Raw genomic sequence first — 27,565 nt, forward strand, 5'->3', positions numbered from 1 at the left:
GAAAAATGTTTGCCCAAAATATTTGCAACAATGTTTTAAAAATGTTTTCATGACCTTTATATAACCCGACATTTAAATGTTATTAAAACGTTTTGAATAAACATTTTAAGAATATTTCTGTGTTTGCTGAGTGAAATAGTTTACAATAACATTTTAAAAACATTTAAAAATATTGTTGTAGTGTGTTTTCATATAAAACGTTTGAAAACGTTTTCATGACATTTATATAACCCGACATTTTTATGTTATTAAAACGTTTTTACCTAAACCAAAACCCAAAATATAACTTATTTATAACGTTTTTAAAACGTTTTTGTGTTTGCTGGGAGCTTCTTCAGCATCACACAATGAACAGTGAGTGCGAGTTTAATTATTACTTTGACAGACATTATACAATGCAGATATAGCCATAATTAAAGGAGTATGTCATTAGTGAATCTCACAGTGAGTGGTTTGGAGGGTTTGTAGTAGCTTCTTCAGCATCACACAATGAATAGTGAGTGCGAGTTAAAATTATTACTTCAGACATTATACAATGCAGATACACCCATTATTAAAGGAGTATATCAGCTCAGTTTCATTATGTGCTATTTCTACCATAGTTGAATGACCTCATTTATTTATTTATTTATTTATTTATTTATTACATCATATTTACCCAGGGTAACCCGATCAGCAATAATGCTGTTCTTACACGGGGCCCTGCATCATATGACAATTGCACAACAGAAATTTAAAATTACATATAATACAACAAAAAATATAAACACATATCAACTCAAACCAGCATGACAAAATAATATAGCACCAACTAGAGAAATAGTTATTTTGACCAAAAACAAATGAACATCTCTATATATAAATATATATCACTCCCTATCTATGAAGGTTCCTAGTGTATAAATCTGATTGCCAAAATGTGTAAAAAGACCCCATCAAGGATTTATGATTAAGAATACAAATTAACACGGTTTTTACAAAACATCTTTCAGCCCTGACATTTTATACTGTCATTTGCATATTTACATTTTGATGGAAATAAGTGGGATTTGTTGCGCCTCGGAACACGATACTGTGAGCAAGGATTGTTGCCACATGAATTATTTTATGAAACTACGTATTTTAGAATCTCAAATATAGCAACCTGTTATTTATCTTTTTTTTTTTTTAATTGAATTTCTAAGTGGAAGAAGGGACCAACTGTTTTGAGATATTAAGAAAAACTTCCATGGAGTTAGCCCTTACTTCCATGCAAACAAGGATTTAAAATTAGTACTTGAAATACTATTTACATGTAGAGAGTGGATTTTGGACACAAGGAACAAGGAAGAACTGGCTGCTGGCAACAAAATGTTTGTGTTTTTTTTTTCTTTTTATTAATGGTGGAGTTGGGCCCTTCTTTCACTCAGGTATTCAATTACAAAAAAGAAATGTCATAAACACCCAACATTAGGAAAGGACCTTTTTCGGCATCTACTTTATACTGGTGGGTCATTTTATATATCAGTATAGATGAGTTGACTTCTGACGTCAATGCCTGGCGAAATCATATTTTGTTCAGGGCTCGTGTTTTTAAAACTCCCGCCACATCACAATAAGGCTATTGAACAGTGTAGTGGTTGCACGGGGTTCACTGAAGCATATCGATATACCAGTCCCTTACCTTTGTTGATAAACATTGAGGTCAACTCATCTATACAGCAAATGTTTTTTCTTACGGAGCTACAGCTGTTGAACAAAGGTTGTTCAGCGATTGTACAACAATATCGCATTGATTGATTGGTTATTCAGGCGTTTCATTGAAGGATGAATTTCACTTCACGCTTGCGTATTCAGCCTGGACAGACCTGTTGTGCTTTTATCTAGATTTGTTTCTAGATTTCGCGGATGTGTTCATTTTAAATAGAGTTCATGCCCGTTGTATGCTAACCAGGAGGGTGAAAGTGCATAGGAACAATGCCGGAAACTACGTCACGCTATTGTTCGACTTAAACTACATCATTTTTAACCCCTTCCGTTTCCGTTAATACAGCTTTAGTCTCCTCCACCTTCGCAACACGGTACGTGGAGTGACTGGAATCACAATGACAGCGGAGGAGAATACTAGCTGGTCAGACAATTTAATTCTATCAAGCATATAATACCTGAACAATCACCGTCATTTGATCGATTTACTACAGAATATATTGTATACACAAAATATAATTTTAAAATTGTAAACCTGTTAAATTATATACTTGTATACTAAAGTATAAGGACACGTGAATAAAATCATGTAGAAGACAAAATGGCCGCTAATCCGCCTATTGTCTAGACTTAAACTACACAGTTATACACCGATAAATTGAATGGAGAGTTCATTGCAGGAGCGCATTTGTGGCTGCCTGAAGTCAAACTTAATGGCAATATTGCACCGATAACTAGTAGAAGAGTCAGGTGAAGGAGCGCATCAATAGCTGTTTGGAGTCAAAATATGGCAGCATCATTGTCAGAATTCCGTATCATACACGATCAAGTCAGAAATTAATATTTCAGTTCTGGGTCTGATTATTCGGACTACATTATTATGATTACAGGATATACATTTTTAAAAATAAATAGCGTTTTTTGCAGAGGAAGCTCTGCTAGATTCTAGATTTGTTATCACTGATAATGATAATAGTAATATTTTGGAAATAGCGTAATTTCAATCATCGGATTTTTATCACAGAATATCCTTCTGGAGCAGTCGGAAGCCCGGGGTTTTTGTTGTTACGAGGTAGAAATATTTGGTTTGTGTAGTTTGGAGCGCATAATCAACCCCTGATAATAAAAGGGTGGTTGAGAAGAGTTGTTGATATGAAGATATTGCCTTAAAGATTTTGCCTTTAATTCCGTGGTATCAGAGTTTGAGTCAAAAATTCCGCAATTGGATTACATTCAGGTTCAGTTTCAAGAAGATACAACTAAGCAAACTGAATTGGTGAGCAGAAGGTTCGGCCAAACAGATTTAAAAGAGGAATTGAGCCAAGTTATTTATGATATTCTTTGTTTCATATTGAGGAACTGGAGCGTAATTATTCCTATTGGACAGGGGAATAATGTCAACTGGCTATTAATGCCTTTGTATTCCAAAATGGATACATAGCTTTTTATTGTCTTATTTCTAAGGATTCAGAGATCGAGCTAAAGAGCAAAAATTTTGCTTTCGATAAATATTCAGATTCGGTTCAAAATTTATAAAGGATAAATAAACTGGTGCGTAATTATGAGTTTCCGATTGGATGGGGGAATAATGTCAATTGGCTATGATGGCCTGTGTATTCCAATATGACTACATAGCTACTTATAATCTTATTTCTAAGCGGGTTTCTAAGGCTTCAGAGATCGAGCTAAGGAGCAAGAATCGATAAATATTCAGATGTCGGTTCAAAATTTATAAAGGATAAATAAGCGCAAGTGCGCGAAATGGCAGATTGTTTAAGATTGTTTTCTAGATACAATTTAAGGCCGTTTAAAAAGATTTTCTCGAGCTTATAGTGGTCAATGTTCAAGTATTAATTCTAAGCAGGATCGGTGTCATGTTTTAGAATAAGCTTGCAAAATATGCAATTTGCTTTGTCTGGTAATCAGAATTCCGTCATATTGGCATATAGTCTCAATATTAGCAGTTATGAGAGTTTATTGAGAATTTTTAACGGATTTAATGTCTTTTTGGTTAATTGTTGGGGAAGTCATATCTGCATAAATTATGTTTATCAAATGTGATCATCATTGTTTAAGCTCCGGAAAATTTAAGGATTGCTCCTCAAGTTTGGTGGAGTTCAAAATGTTGAAATCGTCACGATCAAGTTTCATTGTTTTTCTAAATTCCCCGCGAAGAGATTGCAGATGGATATAAGCAAAATGTAGGATCTAGATAATTGAGTATAGTCTTGTTTCAGATATAGAGGTGAGTTTCCTTTCCCGTATAAGGATTCATATTTTGGACTTCACAAGGTAGACTATATCGCTGATAACTCAAGACTATGAAGCTCTTAAATGTCAAGAGAAGGCCTAGATTAAATTTTGTTTTCTATGAAGGCGAGAATCGCGCTTGTCGTATTCTTCTATGCCAAAATGGAGTAAGGTTGTGTTACATTCCGTGTATCCATAGTTACCAAAGCTGATGAGGTGTGGGCGATGCCTGCATAGCTAGCCGGAAATCTGTAACATTAAGTTTTTCAGTCTAGTTTGCTTTGCATAGACCTAATATCTGCGATATGTGCTAAGTGTGGTACATTTGTACCGTCATCAATGTCATGTATAAGTTAGGGGCATCATGGTTAAGGGGGTACTACACCCATGTGGTAAATTTGTGACTATTTTTGCATTTTTCTCGAAAAATAATTACACACTGGTAACAAAAGTTATGTATATTATTGGGGCAAGGAATCCAATTACTAAACTGAAATTTCAGTGACTCAAGACACGCGGTTAAGTATATATGATAGGAAACGAGGTACATCCTAGCGGTACCATATTTCTGATCATAAATAACAAACCGCATGTCTTGGGTCACTGAAATTCCAGTGTAGTAATTGAATTCCTTGCCCCAATAATATACATAACTTTTGTTACCACTGTGTTATTAGTTTTTGAGAAAAATGCAAAAATAGACACAAATTTATCGAGGGGTGTAGTACCCCCTTAAGGGAGAAATGGTAGTTTTCTCTTTCAGCTAAATCACGCGGTGGCTCGAATCCGTTTAATATACCTTATAATTAATATAGTTGTTCGCTTTAAGAGGGAACGGAAAGTGAAACTGTTTTCACTGGGTATAAATATCTCGTATGTGTTTCTGAGAGGAAACAGGAGTGCAAGATCAGAATATCGAAAAGGTCTTAACAAATGTGTTTTCAGGTATATTCAGTAACGGTTTTCTTTTTGAGACTTTATATATTAATATATTATTAATGAATCATCAGGATTTCTGAGTTAGCTGAGTTCCAGAAAGGAGTTGGTGTAAAATAATGGAAATTTTAGGAAGATTCGGAAATCAGTTACGAGAAGCGTCGATAACGGCAACCGTGCAAGTTCAGGTTCTATAAGAGGATCCAGAGAAAAAGCCCGGGCATACTCAAGGCAGTTGATAATATGCAAGGGTAATATTAAATGTCAACGAAACAATGAGACCAATGGAGAGTGTAATTATCTGGACGTCCCTGTGGCGAAGCGGTTAAGGCCATGGACGTCTAATCCATTTATGAATGCTTGCTCAAGTTCGAGACTAATGTCTATTGAAATTAAATGCCATGAAGGTGAACCAGAGCGTAAAACATGAGTTACCGATTTGAAAGTGGAATTAAGTTCAAGTTGGCAGACTGTTGGCTGTAAATGCTATGAGGAACCAGAGGGTTTTATGAGAGCCCGAATGGACAGCGGAATTAATAGTCCATTGGCTGCATTCGCCATTAATGTGTTCCTAAGAGGAACCAGAGCTTAGTTATGAGTTATTGAAAGTACAGTGGAATTATAGAAGCTGGCATTGAACGCCATAAAGTTGTGCCTAAGAGGAAATAGTAAACATGAGTTTCTGACTGAACACGGAAATTTCATCCACCTGCTAAGAATGCCACGAATACGTGTGTTCCTAAGAGGAACCAGAGCACAATGAGTTTCTGAATGGACAGGAATTTCCATCGACTATGTATGAATGAATGCGTTCCTAAGAGGAACCAGAGCTTAATCATGAGTAATGAGTTTCTGATTAGATAGCTTAATTATATTTATTGGCTACGAATGTGTTCATAAGATGAACCAAAGCTTAATCGTGGGTTATTGATTGGTAAGCGCAATTATGTCTATTGGCTACGAAGGTCATGAACGAGTTCCTAAGAGGAACCAACCTTGTTTTCAACGGCCTTGATAAATTCGTTCCTAAACGGAAATAGTTATTGTTTGGGACGTTTAAGAGACGGCTAAATATCATGTATAATTATCGGAATCGATATATATAATTGACAATTATACCCCGAGTGAGAGTAGCTGGAGCAAAGTAAATGTTAGAAATATTTTAAAATTTGCTTACGTTATAGCAATCGTTTATAATCAAAGACGTGTTCCAAAGAGGAGCCAGAGCATAACGTTTTGTGAAGCGGTGATCATACTGCGTTTTTCTTTAAAAAGAAAGAATATATAAAAATATCGTTTTGTAAGCACACAAAGATGCCTAGTGTCGAGAAGACAATCACAATTATGCCTATAATATCAGCGAAAGGCCGGTCATATATATATTATTAGCCAGTTAGGGCGCAATCCAAAATGATATATTAGCATGAAGTTTAAAATTGTCGGCCAGAAGTCTAACGAGTCGGAGATCAATTGATATTCAAATACGAATATACTGGCATGCATGCATCAATATGCACGCTGAGATTACAACTAGGCAACAAATCCGCTACTAAGCCGTCTCCTATTTCGGTTCCGTTTCAGCTATTCGCAATGATTTTTCCTCTGCGAATTTCGTCAAGTTTTATTATTCTCTAGAATAAACTCTACTGATAGTGTCCTTTTTTTGACGTCACCGTTCCGGCTTCCGGGTCATACTAATAACATTCGAGAATGTAATCATCAGTGTTTTACGCCATTAAAATATGGCAAATGGCATTATGACGTGGATATCTTACTAAGCTTTAACAAGCCATATGATTTCTTGCATTGTTTTTGGCTTGGAGGGTTCTAATATACTACGAAATAACTAAACTAATTTGCAAGAAAAGATCCGGCAAAAAATTTCAAGAAGATGAATAGCATTCGTATCAGGCCCGTACGCAGGGGGGGGGTGCGGGGGGATGCGACCGCCCCCCCAAATTTGGAAAAGTGTACAAAAAGTCCCAAAATTTCAGAATTTGCGAGCGTAGCAAGCTTTTCACAAAATTGCCCCCCTCCCCTTGGAAAAAAGTCCACTTTTTCAAAATCAGCACCCCCCAAATGAAATCCACCCCCCAAATGAAATCCTGCGTACGGGCCTGATTCGTACAATGCCGTCGGACTTGCAGATTTGAGCATTTAGCAGGTTTCTTCAGCCGACTTTTAAGCTTTGAAGAGATGCGATATTCAGACGCTGGTGCTCTTAACAATTAAAGAGATCAACAAATAAGGTTTTAAGTACTATAGGCAAGGATCAATTAAACTTTTGCGGGTTCTCATTCAGAAATATACTTCTGAGGTAAACAAATGCCAAATAATGATCTCACGTTTATTCAGAAAGCTATAGAAAGCTGGAATTATAAAGGAATTTTTCTTAATAGCTCAAGATCGGGAGGGATATGGTAATGCGGCAGTTAACCGAGTCCCATGCATACAGGTTGTGAAATAGCATAGTGTTGGCGTTCACAGCATGCCAAAGATATGGCAATCTGGTAGATATTTTTCATTCTCGTTTTCGTGATTAGGCATACATGGATTAACGTCTTGTATCAGATCATGCAGAAGTTTGCTCTTCCAGAAAAGAGAGCAGTTGCGATTTCACTAGTTGCTTAAACAGTTAAAGATTGATTTTTAACTGTTTTATGGTTTAATATAGGGCCTATGCACAGTTAATTTTTGAGGCAAAATAAGCCCTTTTCTCGATAAGCCCGTTCTTTGGTCTTCACGGGAGGAGCTGCTGCGGCAAGGCGTCATACCCTATATGAATGTTGTTTTTGTGTGTATTCATTATGTTTAGGGAAACAGCGGCAGCGCGTATGAAAATATTTTATTCGCGTTTAAGCGCAGCGAATTTAGCGAATAATGGACATTATTCCTTATATGACTTTGTTAGAAAATAGACTCATAGTTGTCTTTCTTTAAAATTGCTTGTATTAAAAAACAATAAAATATTTTGTATTGATATGAAATTCTTTTGTACACAATTCAACAAGTTGCTACATTTGTACGACAAATAATCTTAGTGGCGTTACTTGTAATTTGTCAATTCTTACCAGAACTTCAGGATATTATATTCTTACTCCGCAAACGGTAATCAGCTCTTGCATCAGATATGCCTATCAGAATCCAAACCTTCCAACATTATGTGTTTGCAATATTTTATTCTAAATTAAATCGGGCACCTTATTCAATGCAGTAATTATTATGTGTTGATGTGTATGTTCCGATTTTATTACAAAAGGAATGAAATCAACTTTTGGTTGAAAATTGATATAGACATTAGTTGCAAAGCACACTTACAAGATCTTCATAAAACATAATAAAATACTAATTCATTCAATCTGCACGGACGCGGATGCTATTGAAGAGCCAATGACCATGTTTATACCACTATGCAGAATATAAGATGATGAACATTGGGTAACATTATGTAATTATTATGGCGCTGATATCAATACCTATTTCAATTTCACACTATATTTTGTACATGCGCAGAGATATCACATTTTCATAACCGAATTGCACATTCAATGCATGGAAGCAAATAATTTGTTCTAAGGTTGTGTCACGTCGAATCCTCTTTCCTAATAACAAGTACAGAAGACCTTGCAGTCTTATATAATAAGACAATGGAATATACTCAAATGACGCTACAAAAGTGAAGCCCCAAATTTGAACAAAATCATCAGGATCGGTAGTGTAAACTCAGCAAACAAGGTTTGTTGTATCTGGTCCATAAAATGCACTTACTTGTGTATATTTCAGCAAACGCTGTTGCCCTTGTCAACATGTGATTATATTACAAGTGTAGCAATGATGCAAAAACATGTTCACTTGGGAACTTTAAATATGAATAAATACCCAGGTCGAACATATTTTAAACGAGGTCTTATAATAATGGTCTACTATACCAAGATTAGGGAGGGATACAGTTTCAATATATGTGACATGATCAAGGGGAATGAGTCGGGATGTCGCTAATATTGTTTTTGAGATATATTGGCAAAAACAGTGTTCAAATTCTGTTATTTTATATTGTTTTTAGACTTTGATAAATAATATTGCTCATAACTTGTTAACCAGATATCCGATTTTGATGGGGTTTGCAACCAAATGTAGCATTTGTAAACTGATGTAAAAACCTTATTCCCCTTGATCATATGGTGAGCAAATTGATAAACTAAACTTAACACATCAAAATGTCTAAATGCATGAAAAGCAGAATCAGTGCAGACATATGGTGCAATAAATTACCTTTTTGAGTCAAAATTGAAGAAAGAAACACAAATCAAATTTGTTTAATGCCCCAAGCTTTCGATCCTAACATGATCTTTATCAATGACAGAGTGACAAGAAAACACATATACATATGTTAATATACCAAACATAGACAGGAAATGAGATAAAACAGATGAAATAATCAATGAATGAAATCTGAATAGAAATTAAAATGAATGGTGAATGAGGAGAGAATAATCAAGTGGTTGCTTTAACAATGGGACAGGATGTTGGGTGGCATGTGTGGGATATGTATAGGGTAATGGCCAAGGATTAGAACGTGAGTGGATAAGAATGGCCGTGGGCCGAAGGCCCAAAGCCATTCTTATCCACTCACGTTCTAATCCGCGGCCATTAACTCGACTTAATACACACCTATGACGTCGCGCTATTGTTTTATCGCTCCATTATTTTCCACGAATGGAGTGTTATAGAAATAGGCTGCTCATTTACAAATTGATCAATTGCTGATTGATACCGTAATAATAACAATGGTTTTGCAGGTGCGATTGAAAAATACATTGACTAGTCAGCTTTATGCAAAATTTCTATAGAATTACCCATCACGATCCAGGTGTTTAGTTCAATTCATCCGTAACCACCTGCTTGAATTATAAAGACTGATTTAAAATGTTTGTTACATGAATTGAATAAACGTAGATTTGTAAAATCATTCAAGTGGTTAGACCAACAATTAGTTCTTTATGCCCACTTCTAATGTATTTTTTTGAAGTAGTTGCGTTTAGGTCTCTATTTTGCATAATAAGGAAAATTGGCAAAGTGGTCATATGTTCATATGAAAGGTTCAATTGCGGGTCATTACATCAGGGTACCTCAATAAAGCTTGACCTGCATTACATATCTGAGTAATGATACTCTTCTCTGTGAATCGAGTATTCGATTTTGGATCAACCATGCAGTTATGGACATTATTTTTTATCTTCGTTGGATTTGGATAATTGTAAGTTGGTGATGGAATCATTGAGAGGATATATATCGTTGATCCGCAGCATTTCTTTCGAAGGGAGTCAGGCATGATTATACGATTAGCCGAAGAAAGGTACGAGAATTGTAAATGTGGATGTGCAAACTTTTATTTGTTTTATTTGGTTGGCCTTATTACAACCCATTTTACATAGGCCTACATGTCAGGCCTACATGTCACTAAACTTTGGCGGCAAAAACAAAACAAAAAACAAAAATGAAAAAACTTTGCCGCCCTCGCCGCGAAATAAAAGCCCTGACCTCAACTTCCAGTCCCCCTCCCGAAATCAAATGGAGCGTCCCTAACATTTATCGGATAGGCCTACTGATTGATGTAAATAAATATCCAAGCATCACCAAAATACCATACCATACCACATATCAAAATTAAACAAAAAATAGACATACTGTGACTTTTATCACCAGTAAACATGTGCAAATCAAAATATTAAATAAACAAATGTATAGGCCTAAATGCATTGATACAGAATGTATATGTAGCAATGTTTCACAAATAACAAATTATACGTAGGGTCTAATCGACTGAAAACGCATAAAAAATACAAAGAAGAAAAAAAAAAAAAAACTAAACAAAGTTTAATAGAAAAAGAACAGAAAAAAAAACGAATGTAAATATTCAAATACTAAAAATATGTTATAATAAACATTCAACTTGTTTAATTTAATTGAGCGTCGAAAGTATAAGGTCCATAATTTTAAGTACACACTGAAAATAAAAATGTTTAGGTTTCTGTAACCCTTTTTAAACACGCCAATGTGTTTATTAAAAACTGAAAATAGTTAGTATCCACATTTTCAAGAAATTACTGGTATTTTCAGACCCTACATTATTACAAATCCAAAATAAAACCTAACACTTTCCATTTTCAAATAATCGCACCCTAAAGTTTAAAATTAAACACATCAAAGTGTTATAAACACTAACGATACGTTTTTTTAAACACCATGTTTAAATTTTAAACATTGTTAGTGTTTAGAGTTTAATAGTCCTCAAACGTTCGAAATTTGTAGTTACAACAACTGGGTTGGCCCTATTATATGTATTACAAACCATTTTACCTTCATGTCCATGAGGGCAAAAAAAAACACCAACAACGCCCCCCCAAAAAAAAAAGACAACTTCGGCGCGAAATAAAAGCTTCGACCTAAACTTCCAGCCCATGGAGTAATTATAATATTTAATTATCGGATAGGCCTACTGATTAGAAGTTATATTCAAGCATGCCAAAATACCGTCAGATGAAACAAAAAATGTACGAAAGACAAATAAAAATCATACAGAAAATATGTGTGTGGCTCACGCATGCAATACGAAAATTTTAAAAAATAGGCCTACTGTGGCTGTTATCATTATTAAACATGCCCAAAAGCAAATAATTAAAAAATAAACAGATGCATAGGCCTAAATGCATTGATACAAAATGTAGAATGTGTATTATGTATTATAGCAATGTTGCCCAAATAACAAATTATATGTATGGCCTAAACCACTGAAAACGTATGCAAATATAAAGAAGAAAAAATGTTATGAAAAACAGTAACATGTTTAACTTCTCTTTTTAACCTAAATTGAGCGTGGAAAGAAATGTCCCAAATAATACCAAATGAAGCCTAAAATAAGCATTTTCCAAAGTGAGGGTAAAAACACATCCTGCATAATAAGTATAACTTGGCCAACAGTTGAACCTGCCCGTTTTGATCTTGCCTTGCTTTTCACAGATTGCATTGTAAATTTATGTTTAAGGGCTCGGATAGCGACGTTTTCACGTATTTTGTGGGATCTGAGAGCACATCAGACACATCGAATTGCATTTTGAATAAGAGGAATGTCCTTCTGATATCAAATAATTTTGATTTTTTTTAAATTCGCGATATAATACACATTTTATGGCAAATTATTAAAATATTTAATTATTTTTTTGAAATTTAACAGTCCTCAAAGTAAATTGTATAAATCTAACGATATGCACTTAAAAGGAGTATGAGGTTTGGGTGAACAGCATACGTCCATCATGTGAAAATTTTGACCTTCATTATTGAAGATAATAGCTCAAAACACTAAAAAAAATGTAGGTCTTTTTGGAAAAAAAAATGTTTATGTTCAATATGAAAGGTCAAAATTGTCAATTGATGGTCGGCTTTTCATCCCAGCTATATACAGTGTAATTACATGATGTAATTCCAAACTTCATACATGTCATTAGATTTATAAAGTTTACTTCGAGGACTGTTAAATTTCAAAAATATGAAATTTTAATAATTTGCAATAAAATTTGTAGTATCGCGAATTTCACAAATTAAATCAAAATTATTTGATATCAAAAAGACATTCCTCGTATTCAGCATGAAATTTGATATCTGATGTGAGGTCCCACAACAATACCGTGCAAATGTGGCAATCCGCTTCCTTAATAATGTATTAATCAAAATCATTGTCTTGTTGTTTTTCGTATCATTGTTTTACATGAATGAAGTGATGATAACAATAAACTGCACTTTTAGCAAATACTTGCTTTTCGAAAGTGCAATTGTTATTAACACTACATTCGTAAATGCCAGTACTTTTCCCCTGAAAAGTATTTGCTTTTCAGAGAAAAGAAAGGCATTTACGAATGGCGTGTTATTGTGCTCATCGCTCCATTCGTGGAAAATAATGGAGCGGTAAAACAATAGCGCGACGTCATAGGTGTGTACAGACGATGGTGGACGACATTATTCAATGTGGCAACAGCCAAAAGCGTAAACAAAACAGACAATATGACGGCAACACTGCCTGCACGCTGGACGCAATTATTTTTTCCCGAGCCAAGATGCGTTTTTAGCTCTATTGGCCCCATTACAGAAAAAATGCACAAAATATATTTCCCAGTGCAATGTATACATTTTCACATGAAAATAAATAATTTTAGATTCAAAGAAAAAAAGAAGAAAAATTTTTACTCATTGGTGGAGAATGGAATCGATCTCGGAACCCTCTGCGTGGGAGGCGAGAGTCTTAACCATTTCACCACGTAATCGCATTGGTACACATGGGCGAAATTTTCAGTATAATATTGTAACATATTGTGCGTTATTCATACAAAAATTTTAAAAAAAACCAGTACTTACAATGAGGTTCATTGTCGAACCTCAACGGATTTATACTGATAAAATAGTGCTTGATAACATGCATACACTTTTGGAATTATTTGAGACATTTTTGTGTTTACGTGTAAAACCAATGACGACGTCAAAATTCAGTAAATCTTGGCCGCCCCCCCCCGGGTGTGTATTAAACATGGTGAATTAGGTAGAATTGAAATATGAAGTGAATAAAGAGAATGATCAAGTGGTTCCTACAACACTTGGGCAGGGTGTTGGAGCGTCTAGTAAAAGTGGGTTTTCTTCAGTTTCTTATTTCAAAAGATTGGTAGCGCAATCTTGAGATACTAATTTCTATTGTGTTAATTTCTGTTGTGACGAACACGCATCTATTCAATTCTCTCTCACTTCAATGAACATGGTGAATATAACTAATGGCCATCGGGGTCGCGTCACTGAAGTCATGAAAAGATGTTTGTATTGTTCGCAGAAAAACCCGGGTTTTCTATTTATCGCGCTCCAGCTGAAATACAGTAAGATAATGTAAGATAGTAAAATGTAAACCTGTATTTTAGCTAAAGTATTTCGAGCTATGTTGGATGGCATGTGTTGGATAAAAGAAAGGGTGGCGAATTGCAAAGAAATATGAAGTGAATGTTTGATAAGATAAAAAGCAATGCCTACAAGGGTATATGAAAGAGTAAGAGGACAAAAAATGCATGAAAATAAATGAATAATGTATAATGAATAATAAAAAATGAATAATGAAAAACAAATAAAGATGAAGCATTGCTCAATCTAGGATTGAAAAAAAAAACGTCTTGAAAGCGGTGGTCGTGAAGACAGGCAATACTTGTGCTTCGTGAACTTGATTGCTTTATAATTTACCAACGATTTTTTCATACAGTTTCCCAGGTAACGACCGAGCATGTGGAGACGACGATAGAGGCGACGACAGAGGCGACGACGATTGAGGCGGGGACGACAGAGGCTACGACAGAGGTAACGACGGAAGCGACAACAGAGGCAACGACGGGTACGATAACGGGGGCGACGACAGAGGTGACAACGGGGGTGACGACAGAGGCGACGACAGGGGCGACAACGACAGATGAAGTTACTACGGGTAGGTGTGGTAAAGATGTGGGATGGGGTTTAGGAATGGGTTGGGTAAGGGGTCAGGTGACATGGGGGTGAAGAAGTGTTAGGATGTATAATATGTGGGGTAAAGGGTAGGGATATGGTTTGGGGTAGAAGTTTTGAATGTGTGGTGGAGTAGTGGGCACGATAGGGTGTGGTGGGTGATGTTGGGGAGGGATGGGTTGTGAGGATATGATTAGTGTATGTGAGGGTAGTGTGTGGTATGGGAGGTGTTGGGTGCATGGGATAAGGGGTGGTGCGAGGTTAGGGTGGGCTAGGTTAGGGCATAACCACTGTCTGGTTGTAACATTATTTTATTTAAGCAAAACACCATGGTAATGATAGTTCAAATTCATGTTAGCTGATATATTTGCATTATTAGTGATATTATGATTTACATTTTAATTCCTCATTCACAAATTATTTATGAATATGGTCGAAATGGAAGACACTAATTATTTTGATTGAAACATTAATTTTATTATTGTTATCGAGACTTACATTGTGGAGGTTGGTGCATGGCCTTAGTATTGTTGTTCACTTGTTTTGAGATGTGTTTGCAAACTTCATCTCATTGATGTTTTTTTTTCCTTCAGTAAATGAGCAGTTTACAAGTCTTTACATTTTTTGACATTTTTGTGACTATGACCTTTGACCTAAGCTGGTGATCATACAAAAGATGTGAAATACACATGTATTTTTGCATTATGTTTCTAAACCTGTGTCCAGCTTTTAACCACAATGTTTAGCAAATCTCTACAGGAGCAAGCTATGCCCAGCAAAGGGGAGCAAACACACAACGTTTTGCTGAAAAGGTTTAAATAAAAAAATAAATATAAAATACATTTTGGATTAAATGTTGTGTTATATAAAGGTTATAAAAACGTTTTAATAACATTCATTATTTTTCCAAATACTTTTGAAAAAGTGATACAAAACATTCCAGCAGAATGTTATTTATAAAATATTTTGCAAGAATGTTTACCCAAAATAGATTATAGATTTTAAAGTTTTAAAAACGTATCCACGATCTTAATAATAAACCGACATTTAAATGTTATTAAAACGTGCTGAATCAACGATTTAAATACATTTCTGTGTTTCCTGGACATGGGGGTACTACCTGTCCAAGATTTAAGTTGGTAATTTGCATAATGTTTGCAAAATCCTTTGCACATTAATAGCGGACCTTGTGGACAAATTATGCCCAGATCTGTCAGGCGTAAGCCCTGGTGGAAGTAATCATGGTTTAGGACGTAGGATGGGTACGGAGTGGGGTACAGGTGGGGATAAGTATGTGGTAAGTAGTGGGTAGGGATGGACTTGCTCTGTTTAGGCCTACCAGGGAAGACACTCCAGAAAATTAATGATGAAAATAAGCTCTTTCATACTCCCAAACAAGATTGGAAATAAATGATGAATGAATGAATGAATGAATGAATGAATGAATGAATGAATGAATGAATGAATGAATGATTGCTGTCGCCCAAAGTGAAACCAGGTGGTCGTGAAGGCATGCGAAACTTGTGGTGGCTGTTTTTTCATTCTCTTTCAACAATTTTCCCTATAATATAGAGCCCGAAATCACAATCATAACGACACAAAATATGACACCAATGAAGATGGACACTACAACTACAGGTGTTCAATCTATATCAGCCTTTGAGAATGTGGCTTCCACATTCCCGTACAATGCGACACCCGGAACAATAACCAATAACAGTGATTTAGGTAAGTCAAATATTTATTTTCTGTCTTTGTAGTTCTAATAATTGTCGTCCATGAATTTGATCATACATTAATTTGTTAAAGATACAAACATATATCATTGGATCTGTATTAATGGAACTGTAAATTGATTTCACAGAAACAGAATTGATCGTTAGTGTCATGCATTAAATGTCCATCCCTCAATAACTATAGAATGATAAGGTATACCGTAAAATTCCGTCTACAAGCATTTATGCCTCTAAACGAGGTTTTTTTGACACAAGAGACAAGAGGCAGACACTCTCAACAAAAACGTTATTTGGAGTTTGAACAACTATATTACTGATAAAGGCGGCTGTACAAACATGTATATTTGTAAGACCAATCTATTGCAATGTTTTTGAGAAGGGTATTGGCCTTTCATATCTTTCGTTAAAAAAAGCCTCGTTTAGAGGCATATATGCTTCTAGACGGAATTCTACGGTATTTTCAGTCATCTTTGACTGCGTATTAGCCATTTTATTCCTGTCTTACAGCCATATTGTAACATTTCCATAAGTTAGATTAGAATAATATTTCTTTTCCACAAAATATTAACTATCACTGCCAGATATGTCCCCTTTCAATTTTTCCTATATAGAGCACGAAATCACAACGACACAAAATATGACACCAATGAAGATGGACACTACAACAACAGGTGTGCAATCTATATTAGCCTTTGAGAATGTGGCATCCATATTCCCGTACAATGCGACACCAGGAACAATAACTAATAACAGTGATTTAGGTAAGTCAAATATTATTTGCTGTCCTCGTAATTCTATTTGTCATCCATGAATGATACAAACATATATCTGTGTATCTGGATCGATATCTGTGTGTTAAATGGAACTGTACAATAATATGAAAGTAGTAGAATGGATTTGTATATGTCATGCAATGTCCTTTGCTCAATAACTAAAGAATGATAAAGTTTTTTTTTAATTTGGTCAACAAATGTGGTGTTTTTTTTCTTCTTAAATTGAAACTATGTCACATTTGACTGCATATATAATAGCAATTCATTATAAGGAAAGCTAGTTAAAATGTCAAAAACTGCTTCTAAATTAATTGTTTCACGTATTTTCATATTGACATAACCTATTGCAGTATCCTACCTATTTGAACACAAAAACCGAGAAGAAGATTTCAAGTTCAATAGCGAAGGTGACTTGACGCTTACAATTCCGAAGGAATTTCTCGCGTCAGGACTTCATAACGGAACCGGTAAGTTTATTCGAACATTTAAGGGTAAAGTGTGCTGAGAGTTTTTCTTTGTGAGCCTGTTTGTTCACTTCTTAACATGATTTGAAAATATATTTAACCATCATACAGTTTCAATAATCAAGGCTGTATAGTAGCACACCCACTGTACATGGTAAAACCCTTACTACATCGGATTAATTGTGTGCTAAATGTACACATTAATGATATGCCTACACCAAATTATTATAGATCTCTCTTATGAGTAAAGGATATATCTGACAACCGTACAGATTTGTTGCCTCAAAAATGTCATTTTAATGGATTAACTAAGTGTTTAAATATTGATCATTACAATTCAGATCATTTCTCTATAAAGCACATACTTGGGATGGTACTCTATAGCCCCGGGTCCCGTCTATAGCGCAGCATTTAACCGTTGTTCTTAATGGCCAATGGATATGAAACACACAATAACATTCTCTAATAGATACATTTTTGTGACAGGTTATCTCACAGTCGTCATTTGGAAAACCCCAAATGATGACACAAACTTCTGAGAGGAACTGATTCGGATAAAGTATACCACCTGCTGGGAAGTACAGTGGTTTCAATAAACCTATTCAGCATAAATGGCACTTTGAGGAAGCATGAGGATGACTATAAATGGAATATTACGTTCCCGATAAAGGTAAAATATATGGAATATATTAATACAAAACGCACACAAGTCCACCCAAGTCCATACTTTGGCCAAATTGAGTTAAGCATGGGATATTGTTGCTTATAAAATACATAGGCCTATCATATGTATAAAAGTTGAACCCAAATCCACCCACTACGTGCGTCTATTGAGCATGTGAAATCCAACGCCTATACCATGCATGTATGATACACATTTGTTTTTTAGTTTTCTTAAAATCACTTTCGATGGACTTGGGTGGGTTTTGTATTCATGTATTCAATTGTCAATCATAGCAAGATGAGTAGAACAATTTAAGCAGTAGAAGCAACTCAACAATTAATACAGGTTTACGAAAGCATGGTATAATTATTATAGTGGGATGAGTCGTTAATTAACACAGAAGGTTGCATACATTTTAAAAATCCAACGAGATTTTGTAAACTTTTTATCTTAAATTATCATGTACAATTGTATCAAAATGGCAACAAAATCAATGAATAAAAACGAGGTGGAGCCAAGATTCACCAATCATATTGTACATTGGAAGTTGCTCTACTTTGCAGAGCATTGCCAAAAATAGTAAAAAATAGTAATAAATTAAGCTAGATGAAATATACATAATATGTTACCTTTACAGTTGTTTTGTCAACAAAATATACACATCACTTACGTCGCCTGTGAAACTACACAGCATCATTATTTGAAGAAAAAAACATGAATATGCGATTATTAATAGTCAATTTGTTATGTCGTGTTTTTATCTTAATTCAATTTCAACCAGTATTAAATAATTTAATAATATTATAATTTATAGGTTGGTACTAATGAGCTAATTAATATATTTGATTGACAGCCACCTATGAGTAACAATTCAAACCAAGCAAAGTATATCAATCACTTTTGTGGATATTGGGATGTCAGAAACAAGTAAGTCAATTGTCAAAAAAGTCAAGAGGCACGTGTGGAGTTTACTATGATAGTTATGTCCAGTATAACTGTCAAATCGGAATATACCATTTTGTATTGATGTTTTGGCAATTCCTGTAGTTATTTCTGTTTGCAAAATCCTCTCCTTAAAGATTTTCTTATCAAATTTTGGCCCACATTGACTCTTTCGATGTAAAATCATTTACCGAATTGAAGACCCATGTATTCTATCTAAATTTTCATACTAATTGATATTTAATATGTTTTATTATGTGTCCCATATAATGCAGCCGGTGGTCGCGTGAAGGTTCCTTTACTTATGAGGACGATATGAATGAGACATATCAAACCTGTGGATTCAACCACCTTACATCTTTCGCCGTCCTTTTTGAGTTTTCGAAGGTAATGTTACGCTGTTGCAAAATATATATTTAATGGGAATGAAATATCACTTAGATAAAAACTTGTATTTTAACAATATTGAAACAATACAGATTTTAACATTACCTTTAATTGCTACGTTTTCTCCGCAATATAGGATGATACCCAAGTTTATTCACACGTGATTGAGGAAGTAGTCGCTACTGGAATCGTCATTTCTATTATATCATTGATATTTGGATTGGTCGTCTGTGTAATATTGTGGTTAGTGGTTATTTTAAGATAAAATATATAATAAATTATTAATAAAACAAACAAACATGATTAATACCATTAGTGTTGATTTTTTTTTCAATTCGTTTCAATATTTAATATCAGTATTTAATTGTTATTATTATTATTATTATTATTATTATTATTATTATTATTATTATTATTATTATTATTATTATCATTATCATTGTTGTCGTTGTTGTTGTTGTTGTTGTTGTTGTTAGTTTGAAAAAGTCATCCCTGCATTATTGGTCATGTGACACATTCAAGGAATGTCATTTTCTCCATTTTGTACTTCACTAGGAATAAAACAAGTTTAGACAAAGAGAAGATATTGGTGCATGCCAACCTGATGCTTGCCATGGCAGTCGCCTATATTGTGACCTTTGGAAGTAAATGGGCATCATCAAATCAGGTATTTTAAGATGAATAGCTAAATTTCATTAACTTGTGGGAGAAATAGTTGTGATTAACTCTCGTTGTACGAAGAACAAAAGTAAAACGAGTAAACCTTACCCTCCAACTTTAATCGTTCACCCAATCGCTGGCTAAGGTGGTATAAATACCAGTAAACATTACCCTCCAACTTAAATCATTTACCCTAATGCCGACTAGTGGTAATTTTTGTTCACCGGAATAAGTGCAAGGGATGGTCATTAGAATTCGGCGAAGCCATTTGGTGTCGTATTTGAAAGTGCCGGGAAAAACATAAGGGGATCTATTTTCCTCAGTAAGACGAAAGTTAAATAAGAATATTACTTTCTCCTTTCTAAGTTAAGAATGAGCCATGCGAGTACAATTATTGTATTTACATAAATATGAGTCTAATTTTCGCCATAAACGAAACTTGGGTGGTATTTTATATTTTTCCACCTCTCTGCTTTAATACATCATACTTTGCTTTATAATTGTGCAGGGCAGGTATTAAAGATATATAAGTAAATGAATTGTTTTAATTCATTTAATGTTACTACGTTGTTGTTCTTCTTCGTCAGATCGCCTGTCACACAGTAACCATCTTGCGGTATAACATGCTCATGACAGTGTTTTGCTGCATGCTCGTCGAGGCTTTACATCTATACCGTATGATAGTACTAGTTTTCGGCATTGAGAGAAATTTTAGAGTTGTTTACATCGTTATTGGCTGGGGTAAGGGTGAACATTAAAACAAAAAGTTAAAATTATCGAATCTCTGTAACATATTTTAAGATAAGATATCCTGAGAGAAAAAGATCCAAAATAGAATAGACGTGTAATTCATGGATTGGGAAGATTTTGTTGCAACAACCAAAAACGATTTATTTCTTCTTTAACCTGGGACATGCAATCAGTGACCAGCACTGTTCTCCCTTGCTGCCCAGGAAACGAACATAAACAAATAGACAATAAACAAAATAATCTATCTGCAATTTCTGCTGCTGGACTCGATATTAACTCTCCATTTACTTGTATAGTATAAAATCCATGGAGTGTATCGGTGTTTAATTTAAGTATCTCCATTAAAGTAGTAGCCGTACAAGTAACTTTACATTATATTATTTATCTCAACAGGAGCGCCTATGTTAATGACCACCATTACAGCTGCAATTGGTAGAGAACATTTATACGATCCAGAAAGGTACAGTTTACAAAATGCTGTGTTAATATTTTATGGCTAATAATTGTATGTTTTAACTTTCATCACATTAATTTAAGGACATGTTCCAATAGCAATTTCTACAATGTTTGAAAGAATGTGGTAATGCACATGTGTGGCTTGATGCAAGAAAAAAAATCGCTTAAACATTTTGTTCTCGGACCAAATAATTGAGACAATTCATCAATAACGCCTGGGCGCTTCCACTCACGATTCAATCCAAGTCCGATCGAACAGCGCCAGTTCTAATCCATTTTATCTGATGTTGATGATTTTTGACAGAATTTCACCATTACGAATATTCTATGTATATTATAGTTGGAAGATTTTGAGTTAAATAAGTTTGTAATATTATGAAATTAATAATTGGCGCTTTAAATTTTTGACAGTAAACGATGGTTGGGATATGTCTTTGTAATTATTTATACCGTACGTAAAACTACCGTATATACATTGTTTCCATTAGGTGTTGGTTGACAGGACACTTGGTTTGGGCCTTCATCGCTCCTGTAATCGCTATTCTGACGGTATGTATGCAAATCAGCATTTTTAAGATGGTTACTACAGAGCACAACATAATAAGGGACACACACACAAAAAAACAGACTGCTGGCAAACTTCGAATAAATATAAAGAATTATTATTACTATTGCTATTAGTATTATCATTATTATTATCATTGTTATCATCATCATTATTATTCAGCCCATACTCTCACTAAAATACATAATGTGCATAATTTTCCATGTGAGCAAAATGTATGTGTTGTGCATTTTAAGACTTTTTTTCTGGCTGATATACCTCACCAAACCATCCTCATACATCAGTGTTAGACTCACCAAATCAACAGCTTCGACATTCTATGGTGTCAAAACATTCTATGGTGTTAAATATTAAATTCCTACGTTTATTTTACGTTATTTATTTTAAAAATTAAAATTGGACATAAATCATAAGGATCATAAGCAAGATTTTACTGAGGAAGTTTTCGACCTTGTCACTACTTCCTCGGTCTTCGGGGGATCATCACTATCTGTATAACATACTAGAAGTGTGTGCTTATCTATTCCGCACGACCGCACGATACAAACATTTTAAGACGTGTCTTCAATTTTTGAGAGAATATGTATCATTATTGGTGATAATATTTCATTATCATTATTATTTTTGTTTCTATTATTAGATAAATCTAGTAATCCTAGTGGTCATAATACACAAAACATTGGGAGTGGTAGATATCCAAGAACATGATAGAATTCATTCCATCCATATGATCAGGTAGGTTACTGATCTGTAACATAATTTATATGAAACTTTTTTAAAGGTAACTTGTGTAAAATATCGGAGTATTGACAACAATATTTCAACTGATATGTGAATGATTCCAGAACCATTATATATGGAGCATGTAACCCCATTACACACACTTAGCTCTATCATATTCATATACAAGACATACAATTTGAAGCAGTCGGATTCTTAAAAAATACCATAAAGTACCAGAAGTTAGTCCTGATTATCAGGGACACACATTTGTTTCAGATGGACATTTTATTGTGAAAGGACCCATATTTCACTGTACAAGCAATACAAAAAAAAAAAAGTCCGGGGTGACGATTAGAAATGGACGGCACTATTGAAAACTCTCATTTTGGGCAAGAATAGAATATAGAATTGTCATAAATTCACATACAATGCTTCCTGAGTGAGTACAAACATAAGTAAATACATTTCATTCGGAGGCTATAGCAAAAAAAATGTCTGGGCCTAGGTATGGGGCTCAAATCCCCATGCAGTGCAGGTATGCTCGGAGTTTTTTATATATTTTATATGCCTAATGCATGTGATGTTTCCAATGTGATTTCATGTTTAATTGTGCAAGTCTGCGTGGTTCTTTCCCCTGTATACCTAAAAGTCACAAAACAGTATTATTGTACAAAGAGAAATTCCAGTTAATGTTAACAAATTGTTTCACCCATCAGCCAATGTATTTTTCTTTTCTCTTTTTCTCTTCAAGAATTGGACTGCGAAGTACAGCCTTGTTACTTCCAATGGTTGGAGTAGCTTGGCTGATTGGGCTCTTTGGCAACTTAAGCATAAATGTCACATACGTTTTTGATATACTTAGTTCCTTGCAGGTAAGTGTGGACATTTATACATGTATCTATATCATTGAGATCAAAGGGGAAACTCCATAAGCCATCCTCTAAGTTTAAAAAAGAAAGAGTGTTATATGCTTAACTGCTATTCAATATAGAAAATCAAAAGGAAGCGCCTCATTTATTTTTACCGATACATGTATATTAAGAAGCATAATGCGTACCAAACAGGAGACGGTCGAGGTTGCCCCCTTTTTTTCTACGATATTAACATTTTTGTAAACACTGCCTGCTTAAGTGATTATTTCTCTCTTGAACCAAAGGCTGGTTGTTAAATTGTTCAGTTTGATTTGTTGGAATTAGGCAAACCGGATAGGCTTGTGTGCTTACCTTGTTCCACTTGATTCAGCAGTATACAGGGTGTAACAATAAAATTTGTACAATTGCATTTTGACTTCCCAGGAAAAAACTAAAGGAGTTATGGCACAAATGTTATATGCACTTTAATTAGTAATATCTTGGCTAAAAGAAGACATTTAGTTGGTTTCTTTACTAGCTTGGGTTCAAAAGTTATGTCCGATTATTTAAATCGTCCAGGAAACGTGATGGGCCAATTTTGCCATGTTTGCGCATATCAAGTTTGAACCGCGTAGATATGCTTATCGTGCATTAAAGAACTGACACAAAATAATTAAAAGTGACGTTTCATCATATAATTACATGAACTTAATAATAATATGACGTTTCTTTAAAATCTATAAATGAAGTCATGAAATTTCTTTCAAATTAAAATTAAGTACATTAATTTCTCATATCCCTGAGATATCATTGATAAAACTGAGAACAGTTTTTGCATCCATGTGTACAAAACAATAAAATTTTGAAATTAAGTTCAGATGGGCTTCTAGCTGTTCTGGGGCGACCACTATTGCCAGCATTTCTGTTAACAAATTGTAAATACTTCTCACAGTTATATGTAATTGTAATTGTATGCCTTGATGGAAGATGTGAGTTTGGAAAATGAGCTATAAACAATCTTATGGTTTCTGCTTGACTTCATGTGCTATCGAATGTCACAACCATAAAAATACGCTCTTCCAACGTGAATTGAGGTTGAAGTTGTTGAGCTGCAGCCACGATTTCTAGTAAATGAGGTTGTTATGTCAGTGCTTAGTAAAGTTGGTTGTCACTTTCAAAAACTCAAGGAATATGTAATCATTTCTACCACTTCGAACTACCCATTGTTTAAAACTACCTAAGAGCATCGTCCAACTGGTCCATGTTTCAACTCTATTCAGTCACTTTTGTAACACGTAGACAAAAGTGGCCCAAGCGGTTTTAAGACTAGGTTACATAATTGACCATATCTTCACTTGTATACCTTCGATTTTATTGGAACAAAGCTTATCTGGTGGCTAAAGAAATGATCTTGATAGACATATAAATAACAAACCAAAAAATAAGCGGCATATTAGTGTCATTTTATTTTCAAAATTTTACACATTTTATTGTTACACCCTGTAGACTGAGCCTTATAGCTCCTAATCTCAACAGGACCCATGTGTGTGCAGAGCGGCCGTTCAAGGACAGTAAATTAACTCTTTGAAATCTTACAAAGAAAACCAATGCGCATGTATACATTGTACAGTTGTATGTGTCGGACATGACGCAATCAGCCTAAGTCATATATACCCAGGAAATCGCTGGCCGGGCCAGCCAAACCCTCTGAAGGTTCGAAGCCCGGGGGTGCCAAGTTATTCATCTTCTCGCCTTTTACGTTGCTCTTTTCCTTTCCGATAGCCAAAAACAACGTTTAGCATTAGGGTTAATACTATGATCTATTACATATGTTTTATCCCTCAGCTTTTTATGTCTGCCTCATAACACGTTTACCCAATATTTTGTCAATATTTATTTCCAATGCAGGGGATCTATTTGGTTTTCATCACCTGCTATGTTAACTCAGAGGTAAGTACATATAGCCCGTAAAATCACAGATATTCGAACAGTTCCAATATCTGTGGTAAAATATTCTTAAGTCACAAGGCGAATTTTCTATGAGAAAACAATCAAAAAGTATTGTAAGGTGCGGAAAAAGGTATAAGAATTGCATTTTCTTATCAAATCCTCTTTCAAACAAACTCGCATACATTCAAGCAGCAGTACTAATGGTCACTTAAACTGACTCATATTTTGTAATTTGATTTAAACTTCATTTTAGCAAAGAACCATTTATGATTGTGGATTTATAACTATTACATGCTACTTCTAATTCAATTATGAATCTGTGATTTTATTATAATCATAACAAAAATAGTAACACGGACGGGTTATTTGAAAGTAAGAAAGAAAAAAGGAAGGAAGAAACAACCAAGAAGAAAGAATATTTCAAATATATTAATATTTTTCACACTTATTAAGTACGCACAATAAGTAATTGTTAAATACATATTAGCCAGTATTATTTTTAGTCTTTTTTGTGTTCATCCTAATGTTTATAATGGAGACATAATTCACGTGGTCTTCGGTGCTATACAAGACCTAAACAATAATTAATTCATTGACTTTTATTATTATTTTCAGGTTCGTGATGCATTGAAGAGAGAATGGAATCGAAGAAATGGGCAGGTCAACAATATAAATGTAAGCCACAATCCCACATTATACTAAATTAGTAAAGGTATTAAAAAGTGTAACATTCGTAGCTTATGAAATGCTGAAAAGTACTTTGGTAGTTAAGTCAAAGTTAACACCTAGTGGGCAGAGCTTTCAATCCTGTAGAATCTCTATTAAAGGCAAAACATTTTCTAACGATAATGATTACAAGCTCAACCCACTAACTAAACAAAATAGACAAAATAGACAGATGTAGGTATTACATTGTTCGCGCTACTTATCAAACACAAAGAGCGCTTAAAATGACGAGATTGATGCAAGTGCAACTTTGTTTTACCTGCAGGGCCCCGGTTAGAACAGCTTTATGCTGATTCGAGCATATCATGGGTAAACATAATAAATAATATATATAATGATAATAATAATATTAATAATAATATACCACCTATTAAGCAACATTCTTTGGAATATGGTTTCATTTTCTTTGAAGGGGATCGCAAATATGTTGTATTTTTTACACCAAAAGTATGGAGTCATAATTTGTTTACAGAAAACATATGTGGTCACAAAACTAATAAGTGCTTGTAATTATGATAAAATCATTTGCCAAAATTGCAGTTAATTCAGAAAAATATCGAGGGCTTTAAGTGCAAGAAGGACTTATATGCAATAGCTGCCAAGTGTCATGTGCAAGTAGAATATGTACAATATAGACTGCAGAAATTGTCATATGTCTATAGGGCAGCTATTGCAGGTAGAGTCTTTTGGAACTAATCCCTCGGTATAATAACACATTTCTTGGTGGGTTTTTTTAAATAATTTTTTCCAGTTGAGCCAATCCATGTCAACTCCAGGGATGTGCAACGCAGTACCTCTTCATTTTTCTGTGTGGTATTGGTGATATTGGTGAGAAAGTAAAATTCTGAAAATTTGAGCTTCATACTCCATTTCGTTTTCCCGTGGCAGCAAGTTGAAATTTAGGGGGGTCAGCGTAAAAAATGTGTCGCTACGTGAAAGACGATGTTTGGAGGGCCATACGGTGCACATCCCTGGAGTTGACATGGATTGGCGCAGTTGTAAAATGCATTATAGGCACCGAGGTTACATGCTACACCTGAAAACGCTTGTCGAATATCATGAAATGTGTCCGGTTTAAAGAAAAACTATTGCTACTAATGACAACCTTATTATATTTCTCTTCTATTTTGAAGCTTCGAGTGATACAGGTCCGACCAGCAGCTAATGCTATAGACACGACAGGTAATTAACTTTACAAGTACATAAATGTAACACGAAGAAGGGAAATGAGCTAATATTGATAAGTTGCTAATTATAACTTGGTAACAGAAACTTCACTTTGCATGTAGTTTGCATCAAACGCAGTAGGTTTAAAGCGTTAAAACTGGTATAAAAATAAATACTATTTTCGACATAAGCACCATTTCTCATGATCATGTTGTAAATGAGATTACTATGCAATTTATAGATTATAAACTTAAACAATCGAAGTTTTTTTTTGTGATTCTGTACATAATTCATATTAGTTGTCCTTTGATTAAAGCATGTGAATATATTGAATTTAAACCCGAAGACTCTAGG

At 34.6% G+C, this 27,565-nt stretch overlaps 2 protein-coding genes and 1 long non-coding RNA gene across 3 annotated transcripts; all 3 read left to right on the forward strand.

Annotated features, from left to right (window-relative positions):
* Window positions 1-14,053: 14,053 nt before the first annotated feature.
* On the forward strand, window positions 14,054-18,409 carry LOC140137605 (uncharacterized). The gene is made up of 5 exons (XM_072159343.1): window positions 14,054-14,380; window positions 15,970-16,125; window positions 16,745-16,894; window positions 17,257-17,373; window positions 17,857-18,409. Exons 2-5 carry the CDS (start codon window positions 16,002-16,004, stop codon window positions 17,907-17,909), a joined length of 444 nt encoding a protein of 147 aa, XP_072015444.1. The 5' UTR covers window positions 14,054-14,380; window positions 15,970-16,001; the 3' UTR covers window positions 17,910-18,409.
* A 482-nt stretch (window positions 18,410-18,891) lies between these two features.
* LOC140144616 (adhesion G-protein coupled receptor D1-like) lies at window positions 18,892-21,273 on the forward strand. The gene is made up of 6 exons (XM_072166433.1): window positions 18,892-18,961; window positions 19,252-19,363; window positions 19,500-19,606; window positions 19,919-20,030; window positions 20,611-20,764; window positions 21,167-21,273. Exons 1-6 carry the CDS (start codon window positions 18,894-18,896, stop codon window positions 21,271-21,273), a joined length of 660 nt encoding a protein of 219 aa, XP_072022534.1. The 5' UTR covers window positions 18,892-18,893.
* Window positions 21,274-25,273: 4,000 nt separating this feature from the next.
* Window positions 25,274-27,277, forward strand: LOC140137594 (uncharacterized). The gene is made up of 3 exons (XR_011856871.1): window positions 25,274-25,318; window positions 25,934-25,993; window positions 27,178-27,277. It is a non-coding gene; the product is annotated as an uncharacterized lncRNA (long non-coding RNA).
* Window positions 27,278-27,565: the final 288 nt, after the last annotated feature.

Source organism: Amphiura filiformis, chromosome 2, assembly GCF_039555335.1.
Source record: "Amphiura filiformis chromosome 2, Afil_fr2py, whole genome shotgun sequence".
Lineage (NCBI taxonomy): Eukaryota > Metazoa > Echinodermata > Ophiuroidea > Amphilepidida > Amphiuridae > Amphiura > Amphiura filiformis.

What these genes read in the sequence shown, in the direction of transcription:
- LOC140137605 (XM_072159343.1), top strand. Translation starts at nt 16,002, where the DNA reads ATGACACCAATGAAGATGGACACTACAACTACAGGTGTTCAATCTATA. An exon ending in AACTAATAACAGTGATTTAG is followed by an intron (nt 16,895 to 17,256) that starts GTAAGTCAAATA and finishes AACCTATTGCAG; the next exon opens with TATCCTACCTATTTGAACAC. An exon ending in AGGACTTCATAACGGAACCG is followed by an intron (nt 17,374 to 17,856) that starts GTAAGTTTATTC and finishes TTTTTGTGACAG; the next exon opens with GTTATCTCACAGTCGTCATT.
- LOC140144616 (XM_072166433.1), top strand. Translation starts at nt 18,894, where the DNA reads ATGAGTAACAATTCAAACCAAGCAAAGTATATCAATCACTTTTGTGGA. An exon ending in TATTGGGATGTCAGAAACAA is followed by an intron (nt 18,962 to 19,251) that starts GTAAGTCAATTG and finishes CATATAATGCAG; the next exon opens with CCGGTGGTCGCGTGAAGGTT. An exon ending in GTCGTCTGTGTAATATTGTG is followed by an intron (nt 19,607 to 19,918) that starts GTTAGTGGTTAT and finishes GTACTTCACTAG; the next exon opens with GAATAAAACAAGTTTAGACA.